The following is a 19,341-nucleotide window of genomic DNA, read 5'->3' on the forward strand; positions in this document are numbered from 1 at the left end:
ACTATTTGAAGTAGACATGTGAGGGAGAACCAGGGGATACAAGTTAAAGAATCATAGAACTAGGTTAGACAGAGGAAGGGCAGCAACCTCTGGAACAAGTTGCTGGCACGTGTAGTGTGTGGGCTCACTGCAAGCATTCAGACGTGAGCTGGACGAGTTCTTGAGAGTGACCAACATTCCCGGATATAGACAGTAGGTGTATCACGGGAGGGGGTGTTGTATCACTGTGGTCTCCTGTAGCCTCCTGCAGCTTGCTTGATCACATTCCGAATCAGAGACCAATTTCCTCAAGTTTTCCACCTAAATTATTCTTGTTCGGGGCAGCTTACAGACCCCAGGTAAAACTCACCGTAAAAACTGCAGCCACTGAATCAAATTATTCTTACAAAATAAGAATCTTTAATAAATAATAGTGCTCGCCACAGAAAACAAATTCCATAATAATTATGGGACAGTTTATTTTAACTAAGGCTCCAGTTGCTAGGGGACTAACGCCCCACTGTGGCATTGTTTCTTTGCACCTTGAATATTTCTTCATGCATTTTATTATATTTTGTGTTTTAATGGATGGGGCAGGGAGGAGGGTGGGAAAGAGAGAGATAATTAAGCAGCGGGTTCAAAGGAATGCCCAGAGCCCCAAGAATTCCTAATCTCGCTCTGGATCCAGTTTTTTTCTCTTTTATTTTGCTTCTCTTAGAAGATTCCATGGCTGCTTGGCTGGGAGGGGATGGGAGTGATGGTGTGCAGAAGTTGCACCACATCCATATAGGACAGGCTCAATGGATCAGCTGGCCTTTACCTATTCTTTGGCGTGTGTGCACGTGATCTGAAAAGTACCATATGCTAACTCAGTGGGTGCTTCATAGGGCTTCCCTTTACTGCCTAGAACTCTCGTGATAGCAGCACTGCAAGAGGAGACAATGCATCGCAGTGGAGTTGGGCCATCTTCTGTAACCAGAAGTTAGTCATACCTCCACGACCATTGGGAATTACATGGAATTTTTAATGCTGATTTGATTGTTATTTTATATTTAGTTTATTTCATTTACAACTAGGTTATAAGGATCATAACTCCTTAATTAGCTTATAATGGTTCTGCCCTCCTAAAGGGAAACACGATGTATGCTAGTGGGTTTAGGTTAACTTCACTATTTCCACAGGCCTACTTTAAAATAGGACCGTTTCATATTAGCCTATGACTACTACTTGGCAAATGGCTAATCGGATCTCAAAATCTGAGCCAGGTCAGGGCGAGTTAGCACTCAAATGGGAAACTGCCTGGGAATATCGGATGCAGATTACTTTCAAACCGCTCCGATTTACTCGGTCCTCCTCCTTGTAAGGAGAGGTACCTGATGATATATCCCCATGGGAATGGACAATGCCCAATCTAGTGGCTAATTCAAAGCAAGACCCTTTCTTACTATATCCAAGTGACTTGTTAATTTTGCTCAAAATTAGTTTAAGAGGAAGCATTTGATGCATTCTCGTGCCAATGTGCTCAGCCCAAATCCTACTACAAAATAGGACCCTTTCATGTTATACAACTGGTAGGGACTGCACTGTGACTTTTGTTCATTGCCCCTGCCCATACCATTATATTTAGATTTCATAGAATCTACAGCACAGAAATAAGGCATTTGGTCCAACTGATCTACACTAGTGTTTATACTGCACACGTGTCTCTCCCACTAATTATTTCTTCCCATAGCTCTCTACTCCCTTCTCCTTTATGTATGCATGAAGCATGACGGCAACTGTGCCAAAGCTATCTATTTCAACCATTGCATACGGCAGCAAGTGCCACATTCGCACCAATCTCATGTAAAGAATTTTCTCCTAAATTCTTTAGTGGATCTGTTAATGGCTATCTTGTATTTATCTCCCCTTGTTCTCACCCAAAAATGAAAACAGTGTCTCCACATCCATCCTATGAAACCCCTTCATAATTTTAAAGACCCATATCAGTCTCCTCTTACTCAGTTACGTATTCAATTCTGGTAACATCCTTATAAATCATTTCTGCACTTTCTCCAGTGCTTCAATATCTTTTTTGTAGTAGAGATACCAGAAATGCACTGTAATCAGTATGGTCTAACCAAGCTTCTACATAAATGGAACATCTTCTGCCTTGTATTCTATTCCTCTAGAAGTGAAGCCTAGTACTTAGTTTGCATTCCTTATGCTCTTAACTTGTATGGTTATTTTAATGATTTATGCAGCTATAGCTCCTACAACCCAATTGATAATATTGTCTCTGTACAAGTTAGTGTAGCATAGTTAACATATTTAATTTTTTGAGCTCTACCTGCTGTTTTACCTCTATCAGTCAGTTCAACCAAGGGGCTTCAACCAGCCTGTCCATGCACATGAAGGATTAGGGATTAATGAGGGATTGTAGCCAGAACAGCAACCCCTTTTAGATACTGGCTGACCTGATGTGCATTTACAACAGTTTCTGGTTTTGCTGACAAGACTGAATTCACTTGTTGAAAACAGTGCAATTTTACCACTTAGATTTATGATGATCCCAGCTGGCCACAATAATCATGCTATCCACTGACGAGAGTCTGGCAGAAGTGCTGCTTAATAACATAAGAAATAAGAGCAGGAGTACGCATTTGAACTCTCGAGTCTGCTCCGCCATTCAATATCATGGCTGGTCTGATCATGGACTCAGCTCCATTTCCCTGCCCATTCCCCATAACCCTTTACTCCCTTATCGCACAAAAATCTATCTCCATCTTAAATATATTCAATGACTCAGCCTCCACAGCAATCTGGGGCAGAGAAAACCACAGATTTACAACCCTCAGAAGAAATTTCTCCTCATCTCAGAATAAGGGGCCACCCATTTAAAACTGAGACTATGCCCCCTAGTTTTAGTTTCCCCTATGAGTGGAAATATCCTCTCTGCATCAACCTTGTCAAGCCCCCTCATTATCTTATGTTTTGGTAAGATCACCTCTCATTCTTCTGAACTCAAATGAGTATAGGCCCAACCTACCTTCATAAGTCAACCCCCTCATCGTCAGAATCAACCTAATGAACCTTCTCTGAGCAGCCTCCAATGCAAGTATATCCTTCCTTAAATGAGACCAAAACTGCACGCAGTACTCTAGGTGTGGCCTCACCCATACACTGTAGTTATGCAGGGTATTGTTAATACATATCAATCACCACAGTAATGCACAAAACAGATAAGGATTTAGTATACGTATATACAATCCTCTTTACAATTAATCCATTGACATAGTAAATTGCAAAAAATTATCTATGTTACATAGGTTGCACAAAAAAACCCTTGCATCATAGCTGCGCAAATCACCCGGTTTTTAAATGCTGCAAAAGGAAGGCAATAATCGGCAAATATGAGTAATCAGTTCTTTCAAAGATGAATAAAATTACATTATGGTCAGTTTAAGTTTTAAATATTATAATGTAAACCTACAAATGTGATACACTCAGAATTACTAGGACAATCATCCTACCACTCTGATTACCATCACAATACTAGTTCTATTACAGCAGGTGATTTTAAAATATATCATTGCAGGAATACATGTTCAAACAATAGTATTTTTCAATATTACTAATTACATATACAATACTACATAGATAGCAAAAAAGAATGCATTGCTCCACTTCCATGTAACATTTTGATCCTCCCATGTGGTATTAGTCAGCGAGTGGCTTTATTTGCTTTGCAGCTTCAAGCTTGGTTAGCATTTCTTCCCATTGAACAAACTGCTTTGAAAGGAGCAAAATCTGAGGGGCACAGTTAAGGTGTATAAAAGGTAGCTACAGAATCCTGAAAGGAAAGTATTTAATTATAAATTTCAAGTGTTAACTCAAAATATGGATTAAACTACATTCAATAAACAATGATTTTTTAAAAAAGTTCCTCACTTATTCTTCATACGCTTCAGCAGCACATCAAAATTGCATCAAAACATAGAAATATGCTAACTACAATTTGGCATTGAAGTTTGCCTAAGGGACTGATTATTAAAGATGCTGCCTTTGGTGAAACACGAAGTGACATTGGCCCAAAAGGTGGACATGCTCAAGTGCACCTTTCATTTTGTCATGTGTCTGTTGACCTGCAAAAGCAGTTGAAAAAAGTATTGAAATTTCAGTCCACAAAGAATCCTGCCTATCATTTCCCACCAGAGGTACCTATTCTAATCCCAACTGCCCTCCTTTAACAGAATCATAGAAATATATATCCACAACTGTCTAGAAATATATTTCATTGATGAGACACACAGTTTTATCTCCAAATTAATTCATTGTTGTCCAGATTAGTTCCAAGTGCTGGGTTAAAAAGTTAAAAAAACACCACACAGAGAAATTTGGAGTTAGGTCAAAAGGAAAGAATTTCAGCATTGTGGAATTCTGAGATAATTTAAGGCAAAATCTTTTTTTAAAACACTAATATGTCAATCTAAATATTAAACAATGCATGATCAATCTCTTATTAGAATCCAAAACTGACTCAAACTAGTGAGACAAAAGGAATGGAGTCCGATTGTCTCAAATGCAAGAAATGCAAGGTTACAAGCCAGGTTCAGGTCTAAAAGAAAACCTTTTCTTCCCCAACTCAACCCCAGCCGCCACACGAGTTGCTCATAAAGGGGGCAGGCAAGTCTCCTTCAAACTGTATACCGAGGGGGTTAAGGCTACTGTGCTGAATTAACAAGAATTCCATATAGGTAACACAATCCGAGGGACCATATATATATTTTTTTTTAAATGTTAGAAACCAAAGGATACCATTTTGTTATATTCATCTAGCATCTTGGTTACCTCTTCTGTGATTGCATTACATTGATCCTACATAAAAACATGGGAAATAAAAAGGTTGGATAGAGAATTTAAAAAAATCATATCTACACTGAGAAATAGTGATCAATACAAATGATTAAAGAACTGGCAGATCATTTTACCTACAATTTGATTGCATTTATACTATTCCTTCAAAAAAATTCAATTACGAATTGAAAAACAGTACATATCAGAACAGAGTTTATATTTTAATTAGACTCGGATCACTAACTAAAACTCATTCCCTGCAACAAAAGCAATTAGAAAAATGTGAAATATTAGCAGTGCATACAGTACCTGTTCCTCAATTTGAACCTGGGTCAGTGCTTGCACCTTTGAGGAATAGTTTGGAACAGCTGCAAAAATACAAGCAGCAAGTTAGATTTTTCTATAATATATGGCATGATTATATCTTGTAATATTCATGGATTTTACCCCAAAATATTCACAGGAAAGGAGGGGGTGGAAATGAGGGGGTGGGGTCACGGTGAGGAGTGTCTGGTAATTGTCCTCTTCACATCCTTAATTTGTGGCTTTCAGTAAAAACTAATATGCAGGAGACAGTAAAGTGCAAGAAAATTAGAAGCACAGTCTGGATAAATAAGGCAGTAGTGATGAAAAAGATTGAGGGGAAAGGATTAAGGAAAGTTTTGAGAGATTCATTTTCTGGTAATTACTCGTACTTGCCTTTAATGGACTCACTCTCGAGACACGGCTGCTGTTTTTTCACAGTTTCTAAAAGACGCACTTGGGAATGGATGAATTGCTCCTCTATAATTTAACAAAAAAAAGCAGAGCTAATGAAGTTTCTCTCATATACTCCACAATTTACACACATTTGGGCTCACAGGATAAAATGCTAAATGAATAATTTCACAATTGTAAACATGCCATCATTTGGATAGAAGCCAGGAAATCTAGATTTCATTCATAATGGTCACTGGAACTGTACTATGACTAGAATGCAATTTTCAAATAGAACAATTTTGGTTTAATATTAAGTAGCTAAGTTGTTGAAATGTTACAATACATTATATACCCTTGCTGTAGTGCACTCCTTTAGTGAGTGCAATCAGGTGGAATGAATATATGCTATTATCCCTCAAAGTTTTCATTTGTACTTGCAGCACTGACTACCACAATTACTTATCAGTTCACTGACCCTTTCAATTTTACTGATTGAACTCACCCCAGCATCTGGCAGTGGAATTGAAGGGGATAATGAACTTTTATACAATTAGTTAGTTCTCCGACTACAACTGAAATCTCAGCAGATATGACTTATTTTAAGCAAGGGAGGTAATATTGTGGCTAAACACTCAGCCAGTCCCTGCCACATCACAAGTACAAAGCCTCGCGAGTAAAGTCCACTGACAAATTGTTGTGACTATGCTTTCGATGATCGAGTATAGGTTGCTGAGTGAATCTTACTGGTTCACTGTGATCCTGGTGCAGGCTGCGTACCGTATTTGCTGAATATAGAGCCACAAGTGCAGTAATAGTGACACGAAAGTCCTATAATGAACAGTTTATATCCCTCAACAGGTTTGTTACAGTAAGACTGCAGTACATTATTTACGTAGAAACTTTCCTATTTATTACTTTGATGTTGTGAATTTGAAGGTTCAAATGATAATTTGTTAGAAATTATTTTAAATTCAACTCAAATACACAAATTTTTACTTATGAAAGTAAAGTTTGCGAGTGATCATGAGGGATTTGTGAAGTACCTTCTGTTGTATATGAATAAAGAGTCAGACCAGAGACCATGAGCTCAAAGTGTGACCGTAGTCTTTTATTACAGGTCTCCAGATTGCCTCTCCAGCCTATGAGGCCTCCTTAAGTACCGGTGCTCCCAAGGGATTATGGGATCCCTTGGGACTCCAGGGGATGAGCCCACTGGTGGTTAAACAAGGTATTTACAGGTTTACACCTTCAGCCATTTTATTTTAAATGCATTTATTAAAAACATTTTCTTTCTGTACCCATTTCTCCTCCCAAAATATACCTTCAACCTTTACATCTCTCCAGTATGCAGTGATTTGAATTTTGAATCCATCACCAGGATTTTAACTCCAGATGGAAAAGATCTACTAAATATCACAAATATTATTTCTACTTACCTCAATAAATGTTTAACTTTCCTGACTTAATCATTGAACCTTACCTGCTAGAATGAACTCTATTTTCATGGCATCTGGGATAGCAATTCTGTCTATGTACTGAGGGTCCAAGTACTTTATCAGATCATCAACTGAAAATGTAGAAATTATACAAAACTAGTTAAAATTCTTATATAACATGTAAAACATGTAAAAAAATGAACATAACATCTTCCACAGTAAGTTGTAACAAACTGTTTAAATTGGTTTCCAGAAACAAATGGCCATTTTTTTTTCACACACACACACACACACACACACACACACACACACACACACAGAGGCTGAACTCCAGGACACAGTCAACGTATTTACCAAGGCATATGAAAGCATGGGCCTTACGCTAAACATTAGTAAGACAAAGGTCCTCCACCAGCCTGTCCTCGCTGCACAGCATTGTCCCCCAGACATCAAGATCCACGGCGTGGCCCTGGACAATGTGGACAACTTCCCCTATCTCGGAAGCCTCTTATCAACAAGAGCAGGCATTGACGATGAGATCCAACACCGCCTCCAGTGCGCCAGTGCAGCCTTCGGCCGCCTGAGGAAAAGAGTGTTTGAAGACCAGTCCTTCAAAACTGGCACCAAGCTCATGGCCTACAGGGCCGTAATAATACCCGCCCTCCTGTATGGCTCAGAGACGTGGACCATGTACAGTAGACACCTCAAGTCGCTGGAGCAATACTACCAGCGATGTCTACGCAAGATCCTGCAAATCCCCTGGGAGGACAGATGCACAAACGTCCAGGCCAACATCCCCAGCATTGAAGCACTGACCACACTCAATCAGTTCCGCTGGGCAGGCCACATAGTCCGCATGCCAGACATGAGACTCCCAAAGCAAGCGCTCTACTCGGAACTCGGCCATGGCAAACAAACCAAAGGTGGCCAGAGGAAACATTACAAGGACACCCTCAAAGCCTCCCTGATAAAATGCAACATTCCCACTGACACCTGGGAGTCCCTGGCCATAGACGGCCCTAAGTGGAGAAAGTGTATTCAGGGGAGCGCTGAGCTCCTCGAGTATCGTTGCCGAGAGCATGCAGAAATCAAGCGCTGGCAGTGGAAGGAGCGTGCGGCAAACCAGTCCCACCCACCCTTTCCCTCAATGACTATCTGTCCCACCTGTGACAGAGACTGTTGTTCTCGTATTGGACTGTACAGCCACCTAAGAACTCATGCTAAGAGTGGAAGCAAGTCTTCCTTGATTCCGAGGGACTGACTATGATGATGATCAAATCTACAAAGACCCCCAAATTGCCATTGCACAGTGACAGGTGATTGGCCAAGGTTTCGCATAAGCATTATTTTACAGGAGGCAATAGGGTGCTGTTGATGGGTCACTCTTTTGGTTGCAGATCATGACCTAAAACTCAAACTTCATTTGCCTTTGATGAACAAAGGATACTACACAATTATTAAGTGACCAGAGTAGGCCATTCAGCCCCTCGAGACTTTTCAGACCAGAAATAGCATGCTATATGTAGACCTAAACTGTATCACAGCAGTTTTTTCTCTCTCAATTAATCCTGTACCAACGTGCATGCAAAATGTCTTGAAAATAAAATCCATCAAATTGAGTAAAATCAATTTATAATGTACATGTCAAAATATGAAAATGAGATCCCCAAACTTCATAAAAACAAAGCCATTCAAATTGTTACACCACAACCTGAACAACTGTGGTACAATGTAAAAGCTGTAAGATACATTGTACAATAAAAATTGGTAACCCAAAGATTATTTTAAGGCAAATTGTTGTTCTACATCTGGCCCACCCAAGACAACATTGGCGTGCTAAGCACATAATGTAAACCAGGGTGGGAACTGAAAAGGTCACTTTTAAAGCAGTTCAGATTTTTCACAGGATATTACCAAATGTAACAGCTAATTGTGTAGCACCTTGGCAAAAGCTTTTTAAAAATCCTGTTATACGCCATCAACTGGACTACCCACATCCACCAACCGAGTAAGTTCAAAAAAAATCCACCAGGTTGGTAAGACATGACCACCTTTGCTAGAAGCCATGTTGAAACATAGAAAATAGGAGCAGTAGTAGGCCATTCGGCCTTTCGAGTCTGCACCGCCATTCAATATCATGGCTGATCCTCTATCTCAACACCATATTCCTGTTTTTTCACCATACCCCTTGATGCCTTTTGTTTCTAGAAATCTATCTCCCTCTTAAATATATTCAGTGACTTGGCTTACACAGCCTTCTGTGGTAGACAATTCCACAGGTTCACCCCCACCCTCAGTGAAAAAATTTCTCCTCATCTCGGTCCTAAATTTCCTACCCCGTATCCTGAGACTGTGACCCCTTTTTCCTAGACTTTCCTAGGGGAAACATCCTCCCCACATCGAGTCTATCCAACCCAGTCAGAATTTTATACGTTTCAATGAGATCCCCTCTCATTCTTCTAAACTCTAGTGAATACAGGCCTAGTCGACCCAATCTCTCCTCATACAACAGTCCTGCCATCCCAGGAATCAGTCTGGTGAACCTTCACTGCACTCCCTCTATGGCAAGTATATCCTTTCTTAGGTAAGGAGACCAAAATGGCACACAATACTCCAGGTGCGGTCTCACCAAGGCCCTGTATAACTGTCGTAAGACATCCTTACTCCTGTACTCAAATCCTCTTGCAATGAAGGCCAACATACCATTTGCCTTCCTAACTGCTTGCTGCACCTGCATGTTTGCTTTCAATGACTGGTGTGCAAGGACACCTAGGTCCCTCTGTACATCGACACTTCCCAAGCCATAACCATTTAAATAATACTTTGTCCTTATGTTTTTCCTACCAAAGTGGATAACTTCACATTTATCCACGTTATACGGCATCTGCCATGTGTTTGCCCACTCACTCAACCTATCTAAATCGCCTTTGCATGTTGAGAGACTCTAATAACCCCTTCTCTGTCCAGGTGGTCATACAGAGTATCACTAATGATCCATTCTAGCAGCTTGCCTATAACCGAAGTCAAGCGAATGGGCCCATCATTTCCTGGTTATGACTTGTCACCCTTTTTGGATTTGGCTCATGGGCCTCCCTCTAGTCATTGAGGATCCCTGACCATAGGGAGCTGTTAAATATATGAGAAAGAGCCTCAATGAGCACAGCTCTCATTTCATTTGAGCACCCTTGGGAGAGTGCTGTCAGACCAACAGCCTAATCGAAAGCCCGAATGCTATGTAGAACTAAATCTGCATCCACTTTGACACAACTTCAGAGTCAACAGCACAATGCATTAACAGAGCATTGTCTACTGTACTGAAGCAAAATAGTCATTTAAAACCTCACTGTATCTGCAGTTCCCACCTGAATCTGCCCTAAGGAATCCTTCAAGAGCCCATTGCAGTTCTTAATGGCCCGCTTACTGCTAAGATGGCTTCATTTTGTTATTGGTGATTGTAAAGGTATTCTATTTTTCTTCTGTGTTGGCAATGTCCCTTCCTAGTAGGGTTATCCAATCTATCCGATTCAAGTCCTCTGCAAATCCAGTTGAAATCCAGAACTAGCATTACATTTTTGGTAACTTTGGTTTGGTTGATCAAGTTGAATCTAATAACTGTTGGTGATTGAGCTCCTTCTTCAACCCGATCTGCCCTTTGCAGTTAATTTTATTCTACATGAGATTTCTGCAAATCATGCTTTTAGTGCACACAATGCTCAGGACTCTTGCAGTTGAATGGCTGAAACCCTACATCTTGATCTCTTCAATGGGACAATGAAAAATTGTGCATCAACTCTGCAAAGATAGTTTCTTCGCATCTCTTGCAAGGCTAACCAACAGTAGCCACATCTTAACTTTGATGATGCCAACCATAGCCCTTCTTAATCTATAGTTCTTAGCTGTACTATGCCCTGACCGTAAACCGATCTGCAGCATCTCCTTCACTACGAAAGCTGCCACCAACAGTTCAGTCTCTTTTACCCTCAAAAACACGCAGCTCTCTATAAAGCCCAAAACTGGTCTAGACTGCTCTCATGTCTGAAGAAATGAATATCCAATCACGAAAAGCTTGTCCAATAAGTCATTCCTCTTTCAACTCTGATCTGCGATCTCTCTGCTTTATTGACTCGACAATGGTTAGTGTTCCTCCAAAACTTTTCTTTCATGCCATTTCACACACGCTTCCTCCTCCCAGCATTTTCACTATATTAAAATAACTACTGCACAGACTCCTATTCTAATTCACTTTTCCCAGGATCTCCAAACTAGGGAACTCCTTACCTTTCTGTCTTTTGTTCTGAAGCCATTGTTTTCAGTCCCCGCCACAAACACCATTCCCTAGACACCGACTCTATCTCTTTCCCCAACTTCTGTCTGAGGCTGAACCAGATTGTTCACAACCTTGGTGTCATAGTTAACCCCGAAATGAGCTTTCGACCACATATCCATAGTATAACTAAGACCGACTATTTCCACCTCCTTAACATCGCCCGTCTCCGCCCTTGCTGCAGCTCATCCGCTGCTGAAGCCCTCATCCATGCCTTTGTTATCTCTAGACTTGACTACTCCAACACACTCCTGGCTGGCCTCCCAAATTCTACCCTACGTAAACTTGTCATCCAAATCTCGGCAGCCTGTGTCCTAACTCGCACTAAGTCCCGCTCACCCCTGTGCTTGCTGGCCTACATTGGCTCCCAGTTAAGCAACGCCTCGATTTCAAAATTCTCATCCTCGTTTTCAAATCCCTCCATGGCCTCGTCCCGCCTATCTCTGCAATTTCCTCCAGCCGCACAACCCCTGCCCGAGATGTCTGCATCTCTTAATTCTGCCCTCGAGAATCCTTGATTATGATCACTCAACCATTGGTGGACGTGCTTTCTGTTGCCTAGGCCCCAAGCTCTGGAATTCCCTACCTAAACCTCTCCACCACTTTCAAGACGCTCCTTAAAACCTACCTCTTTGACCAAGCGTTTGGTCACCTGCCCTAATTTCTCCTCATGTGGCTCGGTCTCCAATTTTTTGTCTCATAATACTCCTGTGAAGCGTCTTGGGACATTTCACTACGTTAAAGGCACGATATAAATATAAATTGTTGTTTTTACACTACCACCAGGCTTTTAAACCTAAACTTGATTGCTACTTCCTGATTTATCCTGTTTTCTCTATTTCTTGATTTATCTCATTTTTTTCATTTACTTTATTCAAACTTGTAGGTGCAGTCCTGCAGTGTAGCATTGCTTTTCATCTTAGCTTCTAAAAAAAATTACATTGAAAAAAGTGGATCTACTAATATTTTCCTAGCATAAAATCTGGGATTTCAAAATGAAGGATGAAAACGCTTCAAAAAAAAGTTTGTAGCCAAGATAAACATCAATGAAATGTAAATTTTAAAATATATGCAATATATAACTCAATCTTGTTTCAAACAGAGTAGTTTGTACTTACTTTTCCTATACAAAGTTTTTATCCTTTCTCTTTTGCTGGAAATATTACCCAACGAGGCCTGGACTTTTACAACACCATCTGCAAACTAGAAAACAATGCAGCACAATGGATGAATGAGCACACAGTAAATCTTGGTTAACAGTACCATTAAATCTGGACCCTTCCTGTATTTTAGTCAAAAGCCAAAACTGATGCTTGCCCAAAACTGATTCGCCTTCTCCCCCTCCCCAATTGTACTTAGATCACTAAGGGAATCAAGGGGTTATGGGGAAAGGGTGGGAAAGTGAAGTTGAGGAAGATGATCAGCTATGATCTTATTGAATGGCAGAGCAGGCTCACGGGGCCTTTATGGCCTACTCCTGCTCCTATTTCTTATGTTCTAGTTGGCACACATTTAACATCCCTATTCTTATATTATTTTGTTCATACATTCCATTAGTAAGCTACAGAAAAAAAAGAGACTTATACTGGCTCTGAAAATAACAGAGCTCTTCAATCCAATCTCAGAAAAAAAACTAGTTCATTGAAGTTCCCTTTTTTAAAAAAATAAAATTACTGTAGTCCTTTTTTGATAATATCAAAATATATCTTATCCTCCTTTTCATTTCATTAATCTTGAAACTCAAAAGTTCACAGAATATAGTCCTCCAAATAGTGCTGTACAGTGATCCATAAATGGTCTCTCAATCTCATGCATTTAATTTCCTCCTCTGGAATTGATATTTTGTGTAGGCATATTGGTTTAACATGCATGAGTGCTTAAAAGATCATAAATTGAAAAATACATTTAATCTCAAAGCTGCAATACTTAGCTTTGTCCACTAGAGACTGCAAGTGATCTGCAAACAAGTTAAACAAAATCTTTACTTTTTTCAGAATTTTTAACAGAATGGAATGCAAGTCCTTCAACAGACAAACAGGAAATTGGAAAACGAATTATCTCCAGGAAAATGGCTTACTAAGTCAGTCCATATAGACAAAAATGTCACTAGGCAATATTTATGTATTGCCTTTTCACAACAAAGACAAGAAACTTAAGATCACAGTTAACTGAAGGCACCTTTTTAAATTTACAATATTCTAATCTATCTAAAAATTTGTGCGAAAAAGATAAAAGCACCACTAATGTAGCCATTGTATGGATCCGTAAATCTGTTATTCAAAATGTGCTTTTCCAGCCAAACTAGTGATTGCAGGTAATTCAGCAGGCAATTGGAAAAGCTTTAAGAGAATTAAAAAAATTCTGGTATTGCATTAAGTCTCTATAAGCATCCATAAAATATCAGAACTGCTATACTAACTTGCCAATGGACAAAGAGGCACTGAAAATACTTGGTGGCCTTCAATTTGAGAAAGATGAGCACAAGAGTGATGTAGAAACTTTTCTTTGCAAGTTAGAACCATTTTACATTGAAAAGTCTTATGAAATCTATAAACACAACATATTAAACAATCGGGACCAAGATCCTGATGAAGCAATAGTGCTCGATTTGGCCCAACTGGTCTACGCTGGCGTTTATGCTCCACTCGAGCCTCCTCCCATCCCTCCTCTTCATCTAACCCAATCAGTATATCATTCTATTTCTTTCTCCCTCTTGTGCTTATCTAGCTTTGTATTAAATGCAAAGCTAGATGAATTTCTATGCTATTCGCCTCAACTACTCCTTGTTTGTGCGTTCCATATTCCTACCACTCTTTGGGTAGAGAAATGTCTTATGAATTCCCTATTGGATTTATTGGTTACTTTCTTCTGTTTCTGACTGCTAGCTTCTCTGCCTTGAAATCAAATGTGGATATCCTGATGCATACCTCGGCGAGGGTATTAATGAGACCACATCTAGAGTACTGTGCAAAGATGTGATCTCCTTATTTGAGGGATATACTTACATTAGAGGCAATTCAGAAAAGGTTGATTCCTGAAATGAAGGGGTTGACTAATGAAGAAAGGTTGAGCAGGTTGGGACTGTACTCATTGGAGTTTAGAAGAATGAGGTGTGATCTTATTGAAATATATAAGATACTGAGGGGGCTCAACAAGGTAAATGCAGAGAGGATGTTTCCACTCGTGGGGGAAACTAGAATTAGGGGGCATAAAAATAAGGGGTCACCCATTTAGAACCGAGATGAGGAGGAATTTCTTATGAGGGTTGTAAATCTGGAATTCTCTGCCTCAGAGAGCTGTGGAGGCTGGGTCATTGAATATATTTAAGGTGGAGATAGACAGATTTTTTTTAGCAATAAGGGAATAAAGGGTTATGGGAGCAGGCAGGGAAGTGGAGCTGAGCCCATGATCAGATCAGTCATGATCTTATTGAATGGCAGAGCTGGCTCGAGGGGCCAAATGGCCTACTCCTGCTCCTATTTCTTATAAAACGCATTATTGTGTAAATATTAGAATTCCCATGACTTATATAATGGATTGGCTACTAATGCCTCATTTGGAGTACCATGCTGTGTAAATGAGCTTTTATCTTGGCTGACTTTCATCATTTTAATCTGTTTATATTCCAAAGAAAACAGAGTAATAGTCAAGGCGATTGAGATTTTGGAAACATAATTGAGAAGTTGTTCCATTCTATATGTATAACACATTTCCAAGTATGACAGGCTATTTATTTCTGAGCTCACATTTCCCACAATATTTACAATCTATTTCAGGAGCCATCTAAAATGTCTTAGGCTTCATATTTGGAGTTACATTATCCTTTTTTCCTTATTAAGTATTACAAAGTTTCTGTGCTGCAGCCTCTAACTATATAAACAAACACTTAAAACAGCAGGGACACATAACAAAAGCACTCATGTCTAGCACACCCTTACATAACTTCTTGATTGGAACAATTTATAAGTGGTACTGGATATTGTAAAAGATGATTTAGCAGATGAACGAAGATAATCCTTGCTACAACTAGCCACGGTCTGAAAGCGAGGCTGGGAAATAATCCAAACAAGCTACAGGTCGAATGGCCTCCTTCTGTCCTGTACCATTCTACGGTCCGCTTCTATAATAAAAGTGCCAAAGAACTTTGAAAAACATTAAGCTGTTGTCAGAATAGTCAACAGAAGAAGGGAATGGATGCCAGCACAAGTGCAACATCAAGTGGATATTAGATCCTAAAAATGGCAAAGAGACATTTGTGGGAAACAGAACCATAGTTTGTGGAAGCGCGCATCCTTGTTTACACACTCCATAATACTTAGATAGTCCACAGCAAACAAACCACAGCCACAAGAGTACACCAGGAGAAGACTGTAGCTGGTAAACCAGCAGAAGCAACTAGTACTATAAATAGCAAGTTCTCTGTACTAACAAGGAGCAGCAGAGCCTGACAAAAAAAAACCTAGAGCAATTTTATTAATCCTTAACTTGGTATAAATTAATATTAAAACTGCTGGATTTTATTGTTGCTATATATGGAATTTATCATTGATTGTGGTCTTAGTTTAAAATGTTTATTTTGAGAGTTTGGCATCAATTTAAACATACAAAAGGTCAAATGTCTAACCACTACCTGACTAGTCCGTTACAGGTTCAGCACTCCGATCCTGACAATAGTGTGGCAACTAGGTTCAGTTGGTAACATGGAATATATAGTACAGAAACAGGCCATCCAGCCCAACTAGTCCATGTAGACATTTATGCTCCACTAACCTCCTCTCATCCAACTGTCAGCATAATCCTCTATTCCCTTCTCCCTCATATGCTTATCTAGCTTTCCTTTAAATGCATCTGTAATATTCACCTTAACTACTCCGTGGTAGCAAGTTCAACATTATCACTCACTGCGTAAAATGTTTCTTCCCCTATGCTCACTGACCGGCACTGGCTGCCGGTTAAGCAACGCCTCGATTTCAAAATTCTCATCCTGTTTTACAAATCCCTCCATGGCCTCGCCCCTCCCTATCTCTGCAATCTCCATCAGTCTCACAATCCCCCTCCAAAGATATCTGTGCTCCTCAAATTCTGCCCTCTTGAGCATCCCTGATTATAATCGTTCAACCATTGGTGGCCATGCCTACCTGGACCTCAAACTCTACAATACCCTCTCTAAACCTCTCTTTCATACATCTCAGTAAATACGTTGACTATGTGCACAGATGCAGGCGTCGTCCACGTACTGTAGCTCGACGACAGAGGTTGGGGTGGTCTTGGACCTGGCCTGGAGATGGCGAAGGCTGAACAGGTTCCCACTGGTTCTGTAGTTTAGTTCCACTCCAGCGGGAAGCTTGTTGACTGTGAGGTGGAGCACGGCAGCGAGGAAGATTGAGAAAAGGGTTGGGGCGATGACGCAGTCCTGTTTGACCCCGGTCTGTACATAGATTGGGTCTGCAATGGATCCATTAAGGATGATTAAGGTCCTCCACCAGCCGGTCCTTGCCACACAGCACTGCCCCCCAGTCATCAAGATCCACGGAGAGGCCCTGGACAACAGGAGTCTCTTATCAACAAGAGCAGACATTGATGACGAGATTCAACACCCCCGCCAGTGCAGCCTTCGACTACCTGAGGGAAAAAAAAGTGTTCGAAGACCAGGCCCTCAAATCTGCCACCAAGGTCATGGTCTACAAGGCTGTAATAATACCTGCCCTCCTGTATGGCTCAGACACATGGACCATATACAATAGACACCTCAAGTCATTGGAGAAATACCACCAACGATGTCTCCGCAAGATCCTACAAATCCCCTGGGAGGACAGACGCACCAAAGTTAGCGTCCTCGACCAGGCCAACATCCCCAGCATTGAAACACTGACCACACTTGATCAGCTCCGCTGGGCAGGCCACATTGTCCGCATGCCAGATACGAGACTCCCAAAGCAAGTGCTCTAATCGGAACTCCTTCTCGGCAAACGAGCCAAAGGTGGGCAGAGGAAACATTACAAGGACACCCTCCAAGCCTCCCTGATAAAGTGCAACATCCCCACTGACACATGGGACCCTGGCCAAAGACCACCCTAAGTGGAGGAAGTGAATCTGGGAGGGTGCTGAGCACCTAGAGCATGCAGAAATCAAGCGCAGGCAGCAGAAAGAGCGTGTGGCAAATCTGTCCCACCCTCCATTACCCTCAACAACTATCTGTCCCACCTGTCACAGGGACTGTGGCTCTCGTTTTGGACTGTTCAGCCACCTAAGGACTCATTTTAAGAGTGGAAGCAAGTCTTCCTCGATTCCAAGGATGATGATGAAACCTCTCTACTTCCTTTAAGACATTCCTTAAAACTTACCTCTTTGACCAAGCTTTTGGTCATCTGCTGTAATTTCTTACGTGGCTCAGTGTCAAATTTATTTGTTTTGTCTTACAACACTCCTGTGAAGTGTCTTGGGACATTTTACTATGTTAAATGCACTACGTAAATTCAAGTTGTTGTTGAATTCCCTATTTGATTTCTTGGTGACTATCTTATATTGACGGCCTCTAGTTTAGCTCTTCCCGACAAGTGAAAACATTCTCTCTCTATCTACTCTTTCAAAACCTTTCATAATTTTAAAGACCTCTATTAGGGCACCCCTCAGCCTTCACTTTAAGAGAATAGAGATACGGTCTGTTCATTCTGTCCTGATAGCTATAAGCCCACAGTTCTGGTATCATCCTTGTAAATCTTCTCTGCACCCTCTCCAGTGCCTCTATATCCTTTGTATAATATGGTGACCAGAACGGCACGCAGTAATCCAAGTGTAGTCTAACCAAGGTTTGATACAAGTTTAGCATAACTTCTCTACTTTTCAATTTTATCCTTCGAGCAATAAACCCAAGTGCTTGATTTGCTTTTGTTATGGCCTTACTGACCTGCATCACAACATTTATTTATTTGTGCATTTGTACTCCCACATCCCGTTGCTCCCCTATCCCATTTAGATTCTTATTTTCCAAATAATATGATCTTTTTTCTTACCAAAATGTAATATCTCACACTTAACTGCGTTGAAATTAATTTACCAATTATATGTCCATTTGGCAAGTTTATTAATGTCTTATAATTTGTTGCAGTCCTCCTCAGTATTGAATATCCCTCCCAATTGTGTCATTTGCAAATTTAGAAATTGTTTGATTCCAAATTTAAATTAATACAAATTGTAAACAATGGTTCCACTTCCCACCTTCTGCAACTCTGAATAGCTACCCTTTACCCCCAAATAGGCAAAATAGAAAGGTTCAGAGCTACAAAACAATTTTAATCAACATGCAACTATCAGCCATTCAAATATATAACTCAATATACCAGCACTCATGGTAAAAAATGAACTGGAGCAGCTGATGATTTCACTGAACCCCAGGAGTAAACAACAGTTCATTGCTCACTCCAACAGACCTGACCAACTTCACAATAACAGTGTTGCCTACTTGAAAAACAGACATAGTTCCAGCTCCACTGCCCTCTCCCTACATGTTTCCCCCTTTGGCCGGGCTCCCTCTGCTTGCCTACCAGCCCCTCGTCCCCTGTACCTGGTTTGCCTGACAGGTACATCCCTCTTCCACCATTATTGCCCGGCCTGTCTCCCTCTGTACCTCGTTTGCCTGCCTCAACCTCCTTGTCCCCCGTACCCGGCCTGTCTCCCTCTCCTCAGGTACCTGGCCGACCGGCCGGCCAACCTGTCTTCAGCCTCCCTCTGCCCCTCTACCTGGTCTACCTGCCTCAGCCTCCCCGCCCCCGGCCGGTTTCCCTCTCCCCCGGTGTCTGTTTGTTCCCCACCCCACGTCTGTGTCTGTGTCTGTGTCTGTCTGTTGCTCTGTCTCTTCCCCCGGTACCTCCGCCATCTCCTTCCCTCTCCCCCGGTACCTGGCCGGCCGGTCTTGGTCTCGGTCTCTCCCCATATAGCCGCGTCTCGAGCTTCTCCAACCGATTCTGCAGTTTCTTCAGCTCCGCCATCGTTACTGTCACTTCCGCCCCGCCCTTACGGTCGCGCAGGAAATGGCGTCAGGGAGGGTGGGCGGGCAGTGCGCATGCG

General features: G+C 41.1%; 1 protein-coding gene across 1 annotated transcript; it reads right to left on the reverse strand.

Annotated features, from left to right (window-relative positions):
* Positions 1-376: 376 nt before the first annotated feature.
* On the reverse strand, positions 377-19,298 carry dctn3 (dynactin 3 (p22)). Its single transcript, XM_070868002.1, has 7 exons — positions 19,173-19,298; positions 12,393-12,477; positions 6,995-7,081; positions 5,515-5,598; positions 5,125-5,183; positions 4,777-4,836; positions 377-3,768 (listed from the first exon to the last, which is right to left on the reverse strand). The coding sequence occupies exons 1-7, from the start codon at positions 19,260-19,262 to the stop codon at positions 3,679-3,681; spliced, it is 555 nt and encodes a 184-aa protein (XP_070724103.1). The 5' UTR covers positions 19,263-19,298; the 3' UTR covers positions 377-3,678.
* Positions 19,299-19,341: the final 43 nt, after the last annotated feature.

The sequence above is a fragment of the Pristiophorus japonicus genome, chromosome 2 (assembly GCF_044704955.1).
Source record: "Pristiophorus japonicus isolate sPriJap1 chromosome 2, sPriJap1.hap1, whole genome shotgun sequence".
Taxonomy (NCBI): Eukaryota; Metazoa; Chordata; class Chondrichthyes; family Pristiophoridae; genus Pristiophorus; species Pristiophorus japonicus.